Source organism: Haemorhous mexicanus, chromosome 3, assembly GCF_027477595.1.
Source record: "Haemorhous mexicanus isolate bHaeMex1 chromosome 3, bHaeMex1.pri, whole genome shotgun sequence".
In the NCBI taxonomy this organism is placed as follows: domain Eukaryota; kingdom Metazoa; phylum Chordata; class Aves; order Passeriformes; family Fringillidae; genus Haemorhous; species Haemorhous mexicanus.
In genome coordinates this window covers 27,039,519-27,055,948 of record NC_082343.1, presented here as the reverse complement: position 1 = coordinate 27,055,948, position 16,430 = coordinate 27,039,519, and the positions used below count along the sequence as shown (strand labels likewise).

Below are 16,430 nucleotides of genomic sequence, written 5' to 3'. Positions count from 1 at the left end.
TTGAACAAGTTTTATCTGACAATTTTATTGAATTGTCACACTTAATCCTTGTTTCTCTTTTGAGATATACTACTTGTCTTTGTCTAAGTGAAGCCTTGAAAATGCAAGCTACTAAGTATTTCAGCAATACAGGTAATTTTCTAAGGCTCATAGATTATCCAAAATATTTTTTGGCATGGGGTTTTTGTAGTCTTTTGGTGGTGAGCTACATCCGACCTACATCCTGTGATGGCTTTCACTTGTGTAAAACCTGCTTGCTTTACCACTTACATACCTCATTTAGTTCATCAGCATTCTTTGCTGTGTAATGTGGTACAGTTAAAAGGTTTTATGAAGGCCCCTAAGTGTATTCCTAAAAGCTCTGATATCTTGTAGCAAGAACTTGGTAAAAACCAGGTTACTTTAAAGAGTCAGAACTTGAGTTTCGTGTTAGGAAATTTGCAGAGTTTATAGGAGTTTATTTAGAAAGATGCATGGTTGGTTTTCACATATAGTTACCGGCAGAATTTCCCACTATGCTACTAGTACCTTACTTGTTGCAGTAGTTCTGCACATAATGCAGCTTTCAAATCTTTCTCTGTCCTTGTTCTTGAGAAGGCTGGTTGCACTCTGTGCTAGGAGAAGGTCCACACCTAGTTAGGAGAGAATTTGAACTTGGCATGTGTTCTGAGATTGCTTTTTAAATGTTGTGAATCTTGCCCCCCCCCCCCCCCCCCCCGCCACCATGTATTGCTCCTTTTTTTTCCCTAAAAATAAGAATGTGGGGCAGAAAAAAACTTCCTGTGAAGGAAGCCTAGGCATGCAGGATGTTTTTTGCTTCCTCTCATATAAAGGGTAACACTTGGTTTCTGCAGTACCTGCATATTGAATTGGAATGGCAATGCTGTGGAGTTCATGTGGGTGTATATTATGCTAGGAGTGTTATCCCTTGCTATTATAATTATCATCTGTGATTAATCCTGCCTGTGCTGGTAAGGAATAAGAGATTTTTACCAGAGGGGCATGTCTTTCTCTGTGTGTTTGCTCATGGATAACATAAATTGACAAGAATTCTGCTTGGAGCAATGAGGGGGACTTCATCAGCTGTGGGTTTGGGGAATTTGTGGCAGATGGACAGGAGATTGACCTTGTGTGTTTTTAACATGTAATTGCTGTAATCTTAGGAGTTTCTGAGGTAAGAGTTGAGTTCTTGGTTTTTGTTCTTGCAAGGAAACTTGTATCCCATAATTCTATTTAAAAATTAAATTTTGGGAAACAGAGCTTTCATGCACACTTAAAAAGAGAAATCTCAATATTATAATTCATCAGTTTCTATAATGAACTACATTTTTTAGGCTATATTTATTCTTAAATATGCAACATTTTTGGTTTTTAGAAAAGGAAATTGATTGTGGTTTGGGGAGTGAAAAGAGTCAGGACTTCAAAATCATAGGAGAGGATATTTATGACACACCTGCTTTCCTCAAGCTGGTTACAAACAAATTATTTCAAAGTTGAAAGTAGCTTAATACTTCTTATTATGAGATATTAAAGCCTTTCAACCTAAATTATTGTTGAAAGTTTTTATTTGTGTATATGCATTCAAGTTAGAATTCACTCCAGTGATTGTAGGGCTTAAAGACATTTTTTTCTGTACTTTAAATAGATAGGATTAATGATACCAGCAGCATGGTGCTTTCTGAACCAAAGTCTGATTTCTGTTTCCCTTATTTCTTTACCATTGTTAGATGCCTTGGCTGTTTTAAAAGGAATGCTTGACAGTGGCATGTTGCCTACTAGACCAGCAGTTACTGCTCTCATTCAGGCCCTGGCAGAAAAAGGAGATGTAAAGAACCTGCAAGTACTTGAAAACATCCTGGGAGACGTCACAAAATCAATTCGCTTACCTGACTCACTAATGCCTAATGCAATTGCATTGGCTCATACAAAAAGGTAAGTATTTCTAGAACTGTGCATTTCATTCTTTTCTGCAATGTGCTGGGAAATCTCTTGCATTATCCATTTCATTCAGTTTCCATTTTTACAGTGTCCCAGATGTTAAAATTCTAGTTGAGTATACTGTACAGTTCTGTTCTGGTATACAGAACAAATTTGGGGTTGAAAATTTAATGAAATACAGGTATAATAACTGTGAAGCATTGAGGTCTTTTTTGTAATTTAGCTTTGATACCTTTGTTCCAGTGTGCATGTAAAGTGTCTCCTTGGTGTTACATCAAAAGCTGTATGAAATCTGAAGGTAAAATGGAATTACTTCATCAAACATAGCACCCAGAGATTATATAAATATATATTAAATATATTTTGTTGTTGTTGTTGTTGTTGTTTGGAAACAAAAATCTACTACCTGTTCCAGCAGTTGAAATGGCAATGTATTCTTGTTTTTACCTTCAAAATGTGTAAGCCGGATGTCTATCTGTGGAGTGAGGTCTTTCCTTGGGTTTTTTTGGTTTGGTGTTTTTTTTTTTGTTTTTTTTTTTTTTGGTAAGAACTAAGAAAGCTTGGCTGATGCTTTAGGCCACAGTTTAGTTATCATAGTTATCCCCACACTTCCTAGTATCCTGTGATTCAGCTGTTTGTTCAGTATTGTGCTCTGTGTGCATTTCTGGTTTAGTTGGTACATTGGTACTGTGCTGGTTTATCCTTTGTGTAAAACTGCATGAGGAAGCACCTGGAGGAGAGAGGGCAAAGTCATCTTCTCCAATATACTTTGCAGGAATCGGTCTTCAGGAATCCTACATATTGTTTCATTTCAAACTAGTTTTGGTGGGTGGACCTCCTGTGCCTGACTTGGCAGGGAAGCTGTGGAACTCTGTAGTACATAACAGATTCCTGGTTGCCTCAGGCATGCCAGGCCACAGGGAGCAGATCAGTGGTCCTTGGCACACAGTTCTAGTGCATGGACTTGAATGTAAATGAAATGCTTCAGATGGGAGAGACACTTCATTATTTGTGTTATAAGCTGCTTATTTTCCTGCATTTCCGTGTCATAAAAGTGTTGCAAATTCAGGCTGTGCTCTTAAGTTGGAGATTGGTGACAAGTATAAATAAATAAAGAAATTGTTGCATGTGGGTAGAGCATCAACTTTTCACACTAACTTGATGTATGAAAAGACTGAACAGTGTAAGTCTTGAAGTCTCCACCTTTATAACTCTGAAAAACAGATTCTTACAGATGTGTCCGGAACAATGTTCATTTATTGGTAGTTCCGTGTTTCTGACTCAGTTTTCAAAGCATTTTTCATAGCTTTCACATGTGCTGCATTGCTGCTTCACTTAAACGCATTCGTTGTGCTCAGTTTTCTTTTTCAATTTAATTAGGTTTTAGAGTGGACTGGTAAGAGATGTTGTCATTTGAACTTTTTAGAATGCTGGAAGTAGAGTTTGCACTTAGGTGAATACTTCATGTGTTATTTTATTAGCATTTACTATATTTAAGCCTTAAGATTAAAAGCATAAAGATATAATGACCAAATGACATTTAGTATTGTCTTTTGCATCCAAAAGGGCAGGCATGGGAGAAATCAGGTAAATAATTAATTACATTGCATAAAAATACTTAAGTTGCATGCATTAATTATTCAGGTACTCTCTGTTAATGTTTAGATTTTGTCTTCTAGATTTGCAAGGTGCATTTTCCTAAAGCAGCAAGCTGAACTCTTCTTTCTTAATGAGGAAAAAAGTGTGTCCAAAATACATAAACTTTGTACAGGTCAAAGGCCATTAAAAATTATTTATTTGATAACTGATTTATTCATTCAGTCATAAATTGTTTCACTTTTACAATATCTGAGTGAATAAAATTTTTTTGGTCAATGTTTTTTCATCAGCCATTTCTGGTAAATACAAGCTTGATGTAGAAAACAAAAACTTCATTGTAATTGCTTCTTTAGGTTTAGAAATCTTGATTTCAGAAACTGAGCCAGTTCAATCTCTTCTCCTAGCAATGACCTTGATGCTGCTGTGAAATACCTTGAGCCTCTGCTTATCTCTGGTGCACAGAATCCTGATCAAGCTGTCAGAAGTATTTCCTATTTGTTAAGAAAGGTGTCTGAGGAAGGATTAGAACCAGCTTTGGAAAAATGTAAGTTAATTGCAATGATATTTAAATATTCTGACTCGACAGAGGTGTTATGAAAGAGCTATTACACATAAAACCTGCTCAGTCAGCATAAATCATGCCTGTGAAGTTTACAGAAGCAGCTTTTCAATCAAAGATTTTCCTCCTGTACCCATCATTTTGCAGTTGGTGCGATGGCAGAACGAGTGGCCAGTCAGTGTGGAATGTACAGACCTGTCACAGATCTTTTCCTTCAGTATATCACTGCAGACAGAGTGGATGATGCCAGATCGTTGATACAGGTAATGACATAACAAGAGGTACAGAAATGCTTAGAGCTCTTCAGAGGTTAACTGAGAAATTGTCAGAAAGAGATGTTGTGCAGCATAGGCTGCTGCTGGGATGCATTTGAATTACAGTGTGAGTAGCAGTGCACACTTTAGACTAAACCATGGGCTCGTGCTCTAGTACTGAGAGCAGCAGTGTGTGCCAGTCAGGGGCATTTTTTGTCTTCCAGTAACATGAAGGAAATAAAGGAAGTATTTGTATATTGCAAATATTTTTCTCCAAGTTCTTTGTTAGATGTCAGTTGTTTCTTGCAAACCATTTCCTTGCAACTTCTCACCTAATTTCTTAAGTGCTGTAAACATGATATCTTACAGCTGCACGGTTTGCAAAACAGAAGCAGGCTTGTCGTGGACTTTACTTCACTTGGCTGTAATATTGTATATATTGTATTCAGGGTTTATTAAGAGCTGAATTTGCTTTCTGTTTGACTGTCACAGATGCATCAAAACCCAAAGGTTGGTCTCTGGGTCACAGTCTCAGCTGAGTTAGGAATTGAGACAGCTGCATTTGTGCCATTTGTGCAGAGCTAAAGACAAGCCAAGCAGGAGATGGGATGAGCTGTGGGTGCTGGAAACAGGCTCTGTCAGGAGGCTCATCCAAGCAGGAGACAGTCCAGCAGTCAGACTGATGTGTGCATAGGCTCCTGCCTCAAATCAAGGCCTCTTACCATCTCCTGATACTGCATGCTACTCATTTACCAGTTCCAAAGTATTTTAAACTCTTAAAGAAAAAGCTCTGCTTCATCCATGGCATATTTTATTATATTCCAAGACACTACCAACAAAGCTTTCAGTTACTTCTGGTGCAGAGAGTGGTGTATTACTTGTAATTCCCTTATTTTGTGTAGGGCTTTGCCTAACTGGTCATCTGAATATTAAATGAAATGAAGACTACAGTTTTGCCATAAAACCCTCTTGCTGTATAGCTTGAAACATCAAAATGCAAAAAATTCTCAAGTTATTCCACTCTTCCTGATTTGTTGATTGCTCTTTGATTGACATGGAATGAGTAAATGAAAATTGGGTCCTTTTTTTCCTTTTGTGAAGTAAAATGATAGTATTCCTGAAATTTTCCAGAACATGGAGTAATATCCATGTATATATTCCTGAAACTTGTTACAAGAGCATCCAACTGTTAGAATTAAATTAATGGCTCTATAGCATACCTTGTGTACATTGTGTCTTAATGGACAATTTAAAAATACCTTGTTATAAGTGGATATATACAGGTAAGCTTGAGTTGGAACTTCTGTGCCTAGGAGAAAAATAGGGGATTTTATGGCTCAGGAAAAACTTTGAGCTGTGTTAAACATTTGTGACTGCTATGTGGATCAAGTATTCCACTAATAGGAATCCACCAGCTGGAGGATAGGAATAATCACTCTCCATTGTTATATTTTGGAAAGTAAACAACAATCTAAAATATTAGTATATACATGGAGACTTCTTGCTTTCAGAAGTGCATCTGAGAGTCTATTTAAAAGTTTATGAAGCAGCTGCGGTGTCTGCTAATGTCTGGAGGGAGAATGCTTTTACTGATGAGAGTCAGAAGGGATTTGATATTTCAGCGTGAAAGGGAGCTGTGGATAACGTTTCTCAAACTAGACTCTTTCTTCTCAGAGCAGTTACTGGCAGTAGGTGAGAATGGCTAGAACTGGTAATAAAATATTGCAAGTTTCTTTCATCAGTGCTTTGCCCCTGTTTAGCACCATAAAGCTACTTCTTGTCTGTTTGCCTAAAGGGAGGAACCTTCACACCTTTTCACCTGGACCTTAAGGAGCTTGTAAACCATATTATTTAAACAGAATACTCATCATGGCATAATCCAAATTTTCTTGTTTGCATATGTCTGCAATACTAGTTGAATGTACAAAAATCATGGTCTGTGTTTTCATATGCACAATATTCTCTTTTTCCTGTGCTTTTTGGTACTGATATCATACAGCTGATAAAAAAACCACACTCTGCATTTTTAAGAGTTCTAAGAGTGACATCTTTGAGGAACATAGACTTAATATTGTCTTGTATATTTTATTTTCTCCTTGTTTCTAAAGTAAGATCGATTTTTGATTTTTATCTGGTCTGTCTCAAACTTTTTTAAGTTCAACTTCTCTTTCTCAAACCCTGTCTATTGCAGTTGAAGCCTTTTATAAAATAGAGAGATTGAAATCAGTCCTTTGTATGCATAAGTGTAGGTAATTATACTTTAAAGAGAACTTGCTTTGTACATTTTAATTTTTATAAAGAAACGAGCAGTTATCTCCCTGACACCTTATTAAATGTATAATTAACCTTATGATCCCTAGCTCACTTGTGAATGCTTGGCAGTATAATTGGAGAGGAATAGTGTTTCTCTTTTTCATTCTTTTGCAGTCCTAAACCTCTTTTTTGTGGTATATTTGAAGTATTAGTTTAATTCTTTCCCCTGTTGTTTTAAACAAACTTTATCCCTACCATTTAAAAAATGTTTACCAATGAGGTGCATTAAATGAACTTGGTTTGTGGTTGGTTTTTTTATTTTCTTGTCAACCTAATGCTCAATTATTTACCTTGTAAATTGGTAAAATGTTGGTATATTGTTTTAAGCATCTGTAATTGGAAATTTTCACCTCAGTAATTTTGTTTAGCAGTAACCTACTCATGTCTGCTACATTAATCATTTCTTTGTCTTCAGAGGTGGGGTGCAATAGTTCAGGAGAAGAGAACTTTGGGGCGTTTTATGGCTAGATCAGCCTCTCAACCTGGACAGGTACAATATTTTTTTCATGTATACAATTTCATATGTCACAAAATACTGTTTCATCAACCTTTGTTGAAGTGTTTAGAACTTCACATTTGACAGCTTTACTGGGTTTCTTGGGGAGGGGGGAGGTTAATTTGCAGAGCTGGTTATTTTTAAAGAACAGTTTACATTATGGAGCATGATGGAAAGGAGGGTGTACTTAGTATTTTTCTATTGTTCTGGTTATTTTCTGCATTTTCCATGTTATACTGTACATCCTACAAACACTGTGCTTAGAATGTTTTACTGCATTATCCAGCTCAGTATCACAACCTGAAAGACCTTATTTTATTGGCTACATTGTACAAATACAAATGCAAGTTAAAACCTCAGCCTCTCCCTGATGATAAAATGCCTCTGTGTTTACATTAAAAGACACATTTCATATTACTTGTTATGGTGGTTTGGACATGTATCTAGTTGGAGCATCTATTTAGATTCCTGGCTTTGTCCTCATTCCCTGTAATATTTTAAATGCTCTGTTTATGTGCTTGCTCTACTCCTATCCCTTCCTCCTCCTATTGCCCCCTTAAAGTAAACAAAATAACCCCAAAACAAATAAAACACAAATCCAAAGGCCAAGAAAGAAACTCCAACCCACACAAAAAAACCTTAGAACACACTAAAAAAATCAAACAACCCCCACATCTCAAGCCCAGCATTGAACAACAACCAAAAAAACCCTGAAATACACACCCAAGCAAAACCATTTGGATTTCTCTTTCATAGAGGAGCAGCATCAGGAGACATCTAACACACAAACTAGAATATTTTTTTTTTCAAATGAGCCAAATGCACATTTGCGTTTTGTGGAAATTGCCATTAAATACTAGTAGATTTTAAGTTCTTCTGTTGAAGGGATGATGATAAATATAATGCGATAAACACTATTGTTTGTTGTCCTTAAGAAGGAACTAAAAACGTGTAAGTCTCCCAGCTCATCAAGCTGAAATTTTACTAACACATCAAAGTTGGTAGTGTGTGATAAAGATGTTCTTAATTTCAATAAACTGCTTTTAATTTAAAACCTAAGAATTTTTGAAACTGCTGTTGGAGGCTGAGGTGAGTAGGTTCCAAATTTAAGCACATCAGTTAGTGATCTGATTCCTTTTAAGCATTGATCACAGCTGCCATTGACCTCTGGGCCATTGAAGGATGCTGAGTGTTTTGTAGTTTTCCTAAATTGGTTGTAATCCTGCCATGTTCTTATTGATACATTAATTGTCTACTTGAAAAAAAAAAAGACACTAATGTTTAGGATTCCTGAGAATGGATTTTAGACCCTTATTACATTAATTGCATTTTGTGCCTAATTTCTTTTACTGTTTCATATCTGCAAAATGTTGGGAAGGGAATTATTGTATATGCTTTGAGTCACACAGTCTATTCTTTGTTACCAGTACAGTTTCACTTAAAAAATGTGCAATCACTGTTCTGAATTTGGTGACTTTATTTTGTTCTTTAAGATTTCAAATTCATGGGGGTTTTTTGTGTGTGCATTAAATCTCACAGGCAAAGAGGATTGAGGTGCTTCTAGAACTGATTCCTGAGCATCTCGATCCAGCAGTGGTGTACCGGTACCTCTTGAGATGTTATGGTAAGCGATGCTCCTTGGAACAGTGTTTTACTGAGAACTCTGGAGACATTCAGAAAGGTCATGCAAGCCCTTACTTGCTTTACAGTTTGAGTCATAAAGAGGTGCAAGGCTTATCTGAGGTTTTTCTTGTCTCAGTCTGTTGGGTCTGTGTGCTGTCCTGGCTGTTAGGATGAAGGAGCAACCAGCTGACACAAGCTGTGAATCCTTTACTTAGAACCTTAAATAGAGGCTTCATGGAATAAGAAAGAATCCAGCCTAACCCATGGGGAAAATGCTGTAGAAATGAATGGCTTTTAAAATGAATTTAGCTTTTTTCCCCCCAAAGCATGTAGTAATATTGATTCCTTTTATGTTTGTATATGTTTCAAAATCATAAGTGATTTGTTCTGTCAGTAATGTGAAACGATCTTAATATTCTTAGTGTAAATTATTTATACATCTTGTAATGCAGCCAAAGTTAATATTCCAGATGTCTGCATTTGAATTCACATAAATAGTTGAAGTACTTATCAGTTCCCTTTATAGCTGAAGTCAGAAGTCAGCACCTCTAAAAAAGTCAAGTTTTTTGTTTATGTATGTTTATTTGCAAGACTCACTCTTGGAAAACCAGGACATACAGCTCCTATGGCAACACTCAATTGGAAGCCTGCATCTTTGTGCTCTAGAGTCCTTTGCCTTGTGTACTCTGATACTGTCCTTCAGTTTTATAACAGGGAGTAAATCCTTTTCACACCTGTTACAAGCAAAAAAGAACAAGGACAGGAGCCTTTGTGCACCAGTCTATCACAGAGGAGATGAATAGGAATAATTAGGTAAAACACTTCAAACACAAATCCAAGATACGATGTTAAAGGAATACAAACTTACTTATTTGAATCAAGTTGTAGAAGTGCTGTGATGTGTTATCTAACTTAGAAAATTTGCTTGCCTAGTAACATTGCAAAGAGCAATCGCTACCAAAATTGTTTTGCCCTGTAACAGATAGTTTCAGGTTCACAGCAGGGTAAGGTTTTTAACCTGTTTTTATAAAACAAAAAGTTGCCCTTTTGTCACCAGCACTGTACTTGCTGCTTTATGCTGTCATTAGTCCTCTGCTGCTTTGCTTTAGTAAAAATTCTGTAAGTGAACTAAGCTTCTCACTATCCTTCCTAACTACATCATGGTATAGCAGTTCCATAAAGAGATTGCAGAGAATCAATCACTTGCCCTACTATCCCTACAATAGTGGTTAGAGTGTACTGAACATGAGAAGCTACACTCTGTATGAACAGATGCTTGCTGTACTCTCTTCAGGCAGAGATATACCTGGCTCCTAGCAGGTTCTAGAGGAGACACTCAGTACCAGCATGAAGAGTTTTAAAAGCTGTTCCCAGGTTATTCTGTGCAAGTGTCTTACCTGTACAAGACATTGATTGATATGACTGTTAAAGGGATCATCAGCAAAATATTTAGCACAACTGAAAATGAGAAGGCTTAGATTGTGCTCTAGCCACAAGGGGTACAAATAAGATCTTTTAAATCAAAGTTGGTGGGTTTTTTTAATTTTAAAGATAGTCGTAAGCTTTCAAACATGGTTTCTTGTTTTGCACCAAATCCAACCCTGTATTAGCATAATTTTTGCGTGAAGAAATTATTCTCCTTTCAGGCCATTGTTATTTTTAATTAGAAAATGCTATGAAACATAGCAGAGGGCTGTTATTACCACAGTTGGTTACTGTTTGTAATTAACAAAAAAAAATGGGCAAATAAAATTATAATTGTGTTTAACAAAGATATAGTAGAACATAGATCACAGGTGAAAGAAGTTTGATCATCTGTCAGGCATCCATGGTGGAACAAATAAAAGGACCTTTACTCCTGTCCTTGTGCTGAGATGAGATCCACTGCCAGGGCTAGCTTTCCTTCAGTCTGGTGAGATGCACAATCCTTTGCTGTATACCTTTTAGAAAAAAGAAATATGTAAAATCACGATTGCGTGGTCCATTAAATGCAATCTAAGTATTACCTCTTTTTGTTGGTGTTTCCCATACAATAAATCTATTTTAAAGTTGTAGAAAGTTAACGATTTCTATGCTTTCATTAAGCTGTCATTTCCTGCAGTTTTTGCAGTAGCCTCCCACATTAAAAAAGGAGCTCAGCCACTTGCCAGATGTGAGTGGGAAGCTTTTTCTCATGAGAAAGGGACACAGGCTATCCATTTCTGCACAAAGCTTTTTTTTCCTTTATGAACCATTGCTTTTATAGCTCCTGTGGTTGCGAAGGTGATGTTTCCAAATGTGAACAAGTAAAACCCGAGACAGCTCCCATAATGCAGGTGTTTGTGATCTCCCTCCTAGGCAACAGAATGAATTTAACTGGACATGATGGCTTCCTTGATGTTTACAAGGTGCCAGGAACTGTTGTACTGCTTCTAGGACCCTGGGGACAGCAGTGAAACTGTCAGGGGTCGTTTCAGTTTCATCCCAATGCATCTCAAGCAAATGTCTGAGCAGCAGTTGATGGTTAAGCATGAGTGAAAACAGGTGGAAAGAGAAACAAGTAACCACTGAGATTTTTTGGGTTCTGTTTTTTTCCTCAGAATTGGATGGGGATGTTGCTTCTGTAAAGGCTACGTATGAGAAAGCAAAAGCGAAGAATATAGAGCTGCATGAGATCGCTTTGAAATCTTTAGCAACTTTTCTGAAGAAAGTAGGAGAGCCTGTCCCTTTCACTGAACCCCCTGTGAGTATTTCCTAATTAAGAAATAGAGCTGCAGACTTGTGTTTGTTCAATATTAATAAAACAAAGTGCATGAATAATTACATAGGGACTAGGTCTCTGCAGAGACTCCTCAAAGGAGGTAATGTGTGAAGTCTTGGGTGTTGTGGGAGCTGTGGTAATCTTGCATTGGATTTGACTCGAGGAAATAAAGCCCCTTGGGGCTTATGATATTTAAACTACCTCCTTCTTATCAGGCACTCATCTACAGGTGTACCTTTATCAAATCTCCTTGGGGCATTTTTCTAAGCAATTGGACTTGAAAAGGCGTGTAGAATGTGTGCTTCAGTAACAATTAATGGCTTCTAGTTTTCATTAATTAGTGTTTTGTGTCTAGTATAAGTTGCTGAACTAGTAGGATGGAATTTTAGAACTGTAGGAATTATTTTTCTGTTGCAGCTTTGCTTCTAGCTGCCCTGCCAACGTACCTATGCAACTGTGCAGATACATGTTACTTGAGGGTGACAAACAGCATGATATTAAATCTGTGAAGATTGCAAATAGTTCTGCATCATTCCTTTGACTAATAGTCTCCTAGTACCATTTTTGCTAAGCAGATTTTGGAGACATTCTATTTTCCATTCTCTAAGCAAACTTTTTTTTGTAATTTTCTCACCACTTTTTATATTCTAAAAAAGTGTTCTGTAAACACTGGCTATATACTGTTTCTCTATATTGCTTCATGATAAATGTGATTTTTCTTTTCTAATTTGGAAAGAATTGGAGAAAATTTTGGCGCCAAATATTTAGTCTAGCCTTTTAATGACTATGGTGGGTTTTTTCTGCAGCTTTACATAGTTTATAATCTGAATTTTTATTTGGACTGTAAATTTAAAACATAGAATGTCTGTTTGTTATTTGTAGCTAGTGAAAATAAGAGTGTTTTTTCCAAGTCACTGGGATGATTCATTTCCCTGTTCAATTTTTCTCTAATGCAGCTGGTCTTTAAAAACGTTTCAATTTTTTTGACACAATTGCAGATTGAAGTTAAAAAGTATTTTCATTTTAAAAATGAAATTGATTATATTATTGCATTTAGTAATAGAAGCTTCATTATGCATTTTTGGCAAGGTTTTCCTTTTCCTTTTATTCACTCTCTCTGGTATTTCTCCTAATTATACAGACTTCAGTACAGATCTAGTTTTGCATGACAGAGAATAATAGATTTTGTCAGGACGTAAGACTTTGTTCAGAATTAGTAACTTCTCAGTTGAAACAAGGTTGAACTTGTTTATTCCACTCTGTTTATAGGAGCCTCTCAAGTTCTATGTGGAAAAATGGAGGAATAGAAGATCGGCAGCATCATGAACAGACAGTTTTATGATTTAGTTGTTTATGAAATTGTTTAAATACTACATTCAATAAAAACTTTAAAAAGCATGTTATGTGTAATTTTTAATTTAAATCTGTGATTAGCATCATTTTCCGTAACTGCAGTTGATAGAAACATTTTTTAATGGAAATGCTGTTAAAATTGCTAATCAAGGTGCAGCCCTCTGAAATATTTCCATTTTGATGTATGATCTGCTGTAAACTCAGCTGGTTTTTTTGCCCCTGTTGATTTGCCAGATATATGTATATCAAGAAAGTTGCTAGAGACTGTCTTGTCCTTGTTCTTTGCCTGGTCACTGTACTTTGGGGTGAAAATACAAGGGTGCAGAACACATCTTCAGGATTCAGCTGTATCTACACAGAAAATAAACTTATTTTTTAAGTTTTCTCTTAATTGTCCTTTATTGTGTTAAGCATCTTGGTAGGGTGTTGGATATTATATGTAAAGACAAGATACTTTCACCTTTTGTACTAGCCTTGTGTGTTGTAGTCATATAGCATTTCATTCTCATAACTTAGTCCAGTTAATTTTATGGATACAAGAACTCCATATCCATGAAAACATGCCCTTTAAACAAAACAATACCTTTTCTTTGCAGGGGTAGCAATTTTTTATTTGCTGGGAGACTGGTGGACATTCTTTATTTGAAGGAATGTGGGAGTACAGCGACTCTGAGATGATATTTTAGAGCCCAGAGTTGTGTGATCATGAAAATAAGGCATGTCTAAGTTACAAAGATTAAATATTAGGTAGAAAATACATCCATTATCTCTGTGCATTACGATGGAAACTCACAAATGTGCACATTGTTATTGCAAATGGAACATGTTGCCTGCTGAGTACTTCAGACAGGTTTTAATGAAATGAAAGATTGTTTCTGTGCATTTCAGCTTTGTTTATTAATCTTTACATTTTCAGCCATATCTTTACTGAGATATCTTTCTTAGGTTTTCCTACATAGGCAAATTTTGTCATAATTCAAAATTCATGTGTATGTTCAAGGTTTTGGCAAAATTTTGCAAGATATGGTCAAAGAAAAAAATTGGGACTTAATTTTTTTTAAGTTAAACTTCTAATTAAATTAATTATTATATTAACAAATACACAGAAAAATCCTGCTGTAGTTTAAAAATGAGGCTTCACCGATCAGGATGGGGGAGAGTGGTAAAATTTGTTCTCCAGGCAAGCTGGCTGAATGCAAGCAGTGTCTGCCTCCTCGGTGGTGTGGCTTTGCAGTGACCTTCATCACTCCACAAGCATCAACTCGACAACACACGGCAGCTACGTGGCTCGAACCGTCTCGCACCCTTTGTTCCTGCCTTGTCAAGATAAGGCATTAACGTTTGAAATTTCATTCATAGCCTAATGGTTGTGTGCCCTATCTGAAAGCAAGCCTAGGCAGGACTCAGTTTATTTCATTTCACAAATGGAGATGGTTCTTTTTTCTAAAGCTGCAGCTACATTACATGTGTTTCAATGTAATAGCAGCATAATTGAAGACTGTGTCAACTAGTTGGCAACCCTTTCTCTGGTGCCACAGCTCTTGTTTTTAGAGGTCATCTCATGAATCTCTCCATTTCACAGCAGTAGCCGTGTTCCTGTAAGTGGAGTCACAGCTGAGCGTAACTTGAGGAAATGGGCACAGATGCAGCTGGAGCTGAGCTAGCACGTGGATTAAGGAAGACAATATTACTCAAAGCAAACACCAGGTCACCACAGAGGAAGTGAACAGCAGATCTGTGGATCTGAACTCCCTTTTTGACAAGGAGGTGAAGTCTCATGAGGCTGTGGATCAGGTACTGCACCTATCAGTGGTCTGTGTTGTGATGCCAAGGGGTCATGTTTGCTGGCTGCTGCCCTCTGAGGCAGGAGAGCAGCACACAGGGCCACAGCCAGATGCAGGGCTGTGTTCCTGGTGCCCACGGTGGGGTCTGACCGTGCAGGATTGGTGCTAGTTAACATCTGTCCATTTTTCTTCTAGCTGGTTTGCCTCTCAGCCAGAACCATGCCCTGTAATTGCTGCAGTTACAGAGATAATAAGTACATTTGATAGCCTGTAACTGAGGAGTGTAAGTGAAATTGTTTTCAGCTCCAAAATTGCCTTTTGAGTGACCTCATGGAAAATCGTGGGCTGAGCAAGCCAGCTCTGCAGCCCCTTAAATATCAGTGAGGTGTTGCAGGAACATGAGACGAAACAGAACCAAGGTTTCATGACAGCAGTGACAGGGAAATGAAATAAAGGACATGCTGACCATTTGGGATCCCATTGGAATAGCCTGGATTCATGGAGCCCAGCCCATCTCTGTGGCAGAGATGGGAAGAAGGAGATTATTCAAAGAATGGGCTGCTGTTGTGTGATAATACTTTTGATTTCCTGTTCCAGTAAATGTTTCATGTGCAGTTAAGGGATGATTACACACAGAAGTGCAGTCTCTCCTGTCTTTAAAATGTGGGCCAGTGAGGGATTTGTGCCACTCTGGGACACAATCATCTCAGTCTGAAACAAGGGAAGGTTTTGCAGAATCGGCATTTGTGCCGACTCTTCAAGAGCACGCTTGAAATGATAATATTTCTTGTGCATCGTTGTGCTGAGACTCAGCCATTTCAAGCATGAAGAAAAGTGCAGTTTAGAAGGTTGGCATTTCTTTACCAAATAAGTAGGCGGTTTCATTATTTCTTCCTCTTCAAAGAGAGAAACCTGTAAGATGAGAAAATGCAGAATGGCAGCCTTGCGAACTTGTCACGGTGATTTACTGGTCCTGAGAGCAAACGCACTCTGGCACACTGACCACAGCATGCACCCCTTTAAAGCAGGATGGAATTGTTTGCCACCAGCTAGTGGATAACTGGGACTGTGCAAGATCCAGACCAGGTGCAGTGTCTGTGAGATGGGAGCCTGCCTTTCCAGAGGCCTCCGTGGGAAGCAGAGAGCCTGCTGACATGCCATGACCTGACATGTTACTGTAGAAAGCAAATTGTGGGAGTGTGTATGTGTTTGCATAATCGTGTGGCTTGATTGGGGTTGAGAGGACTGGGAAAAGCTTGCTGCCTGAATTGAGATGACTTAATCTCACCTCTGTGCCCTGCACCACATTATGGGCTTGCCTCTTCCCCCACTCCTCTTGAGGCAGGGGCAGGAGCAAGGGGCTTTGGGGCTTTTGAGATCAAGACAGGAGAAGTTTCCTCGTTAACTACCGATGTAGTCATTTGCAGCATGCTAATTACATGCTATGGTTTTATCCTTATCTACTAAAACAGTTCTTTCAACTCATTGTCTCCTGAGACCCTTTTTTATGGCAAGAATTGTAGCTTGGTAGGTTAGTAGCTGTCTTCACACTTCCTTAATATGTACCCACTGTTGAGAATGGGGTAGCTGAAGGGATTGTGGCTCTGGCAGTGAGAGTCAGAGGGCTTTTATAGATGGAATGCCTGAGTCAGCAGGATTCCAGCTGCAGTTTACATGACAAGGGAGAATCATAACTGTGAAGGGAGGATCATGAGTGCACTTACAGACGGAGGAATAGACTGGTAGTGTGTTCACCAGGGTACTACTGGAT

At 37.8% G+C, this 16,430-nt stretch overlaps 1 protein-coding gene across 3 annotated transcripts in view; it reads left to right on the top strand.

The window, feature by feature from the left end:
• LRPPRC (leucine rich pentatricopeptide repeat containing) overlaps window positions 1-13,260 on the top strand; it is an 87,035-nt gene extending 73,775 nt beyond the window's left edge. For all 3 annotated transcript variants that reach the window (XM_059841175.1, XM_059841177.1, XM_059841176.1), the window contains exons 32-38: window positions 1,728-1,932; window positions 3,942-4,081; window positions 4,244-4,359; window positions 7,079-7,153; window positions 8,699-8,783; window positions 11,362-11,504; window positions 12,792-13,260. In XM_059841175.1, coding sequence (XP_059697158.1) covers window positions 1,728-1,932; window positions 3,942-4,081; window positions 4,244-4,359; window positions 7,079-7,153; window positions 8,699-8,783; window positions 11,362-11,504; window positions 12,792-12,848 — 821 coding nt within the window. In that variant the 3' untranslated portion in view covers window positions 12,849-13,260. The remainder of the gene's footprint in view (window positions 1-1,727; window positions 1,933-3,941; window positions 4,082-4,243; window positions 4,360-7,078; window positions 7,154-8,698; window positions 8,784-11,361; window positions 11,505-12,791) is intronic.
• Window positions 13,261-16,430: the final 3,170 nt, after the last annotated feature.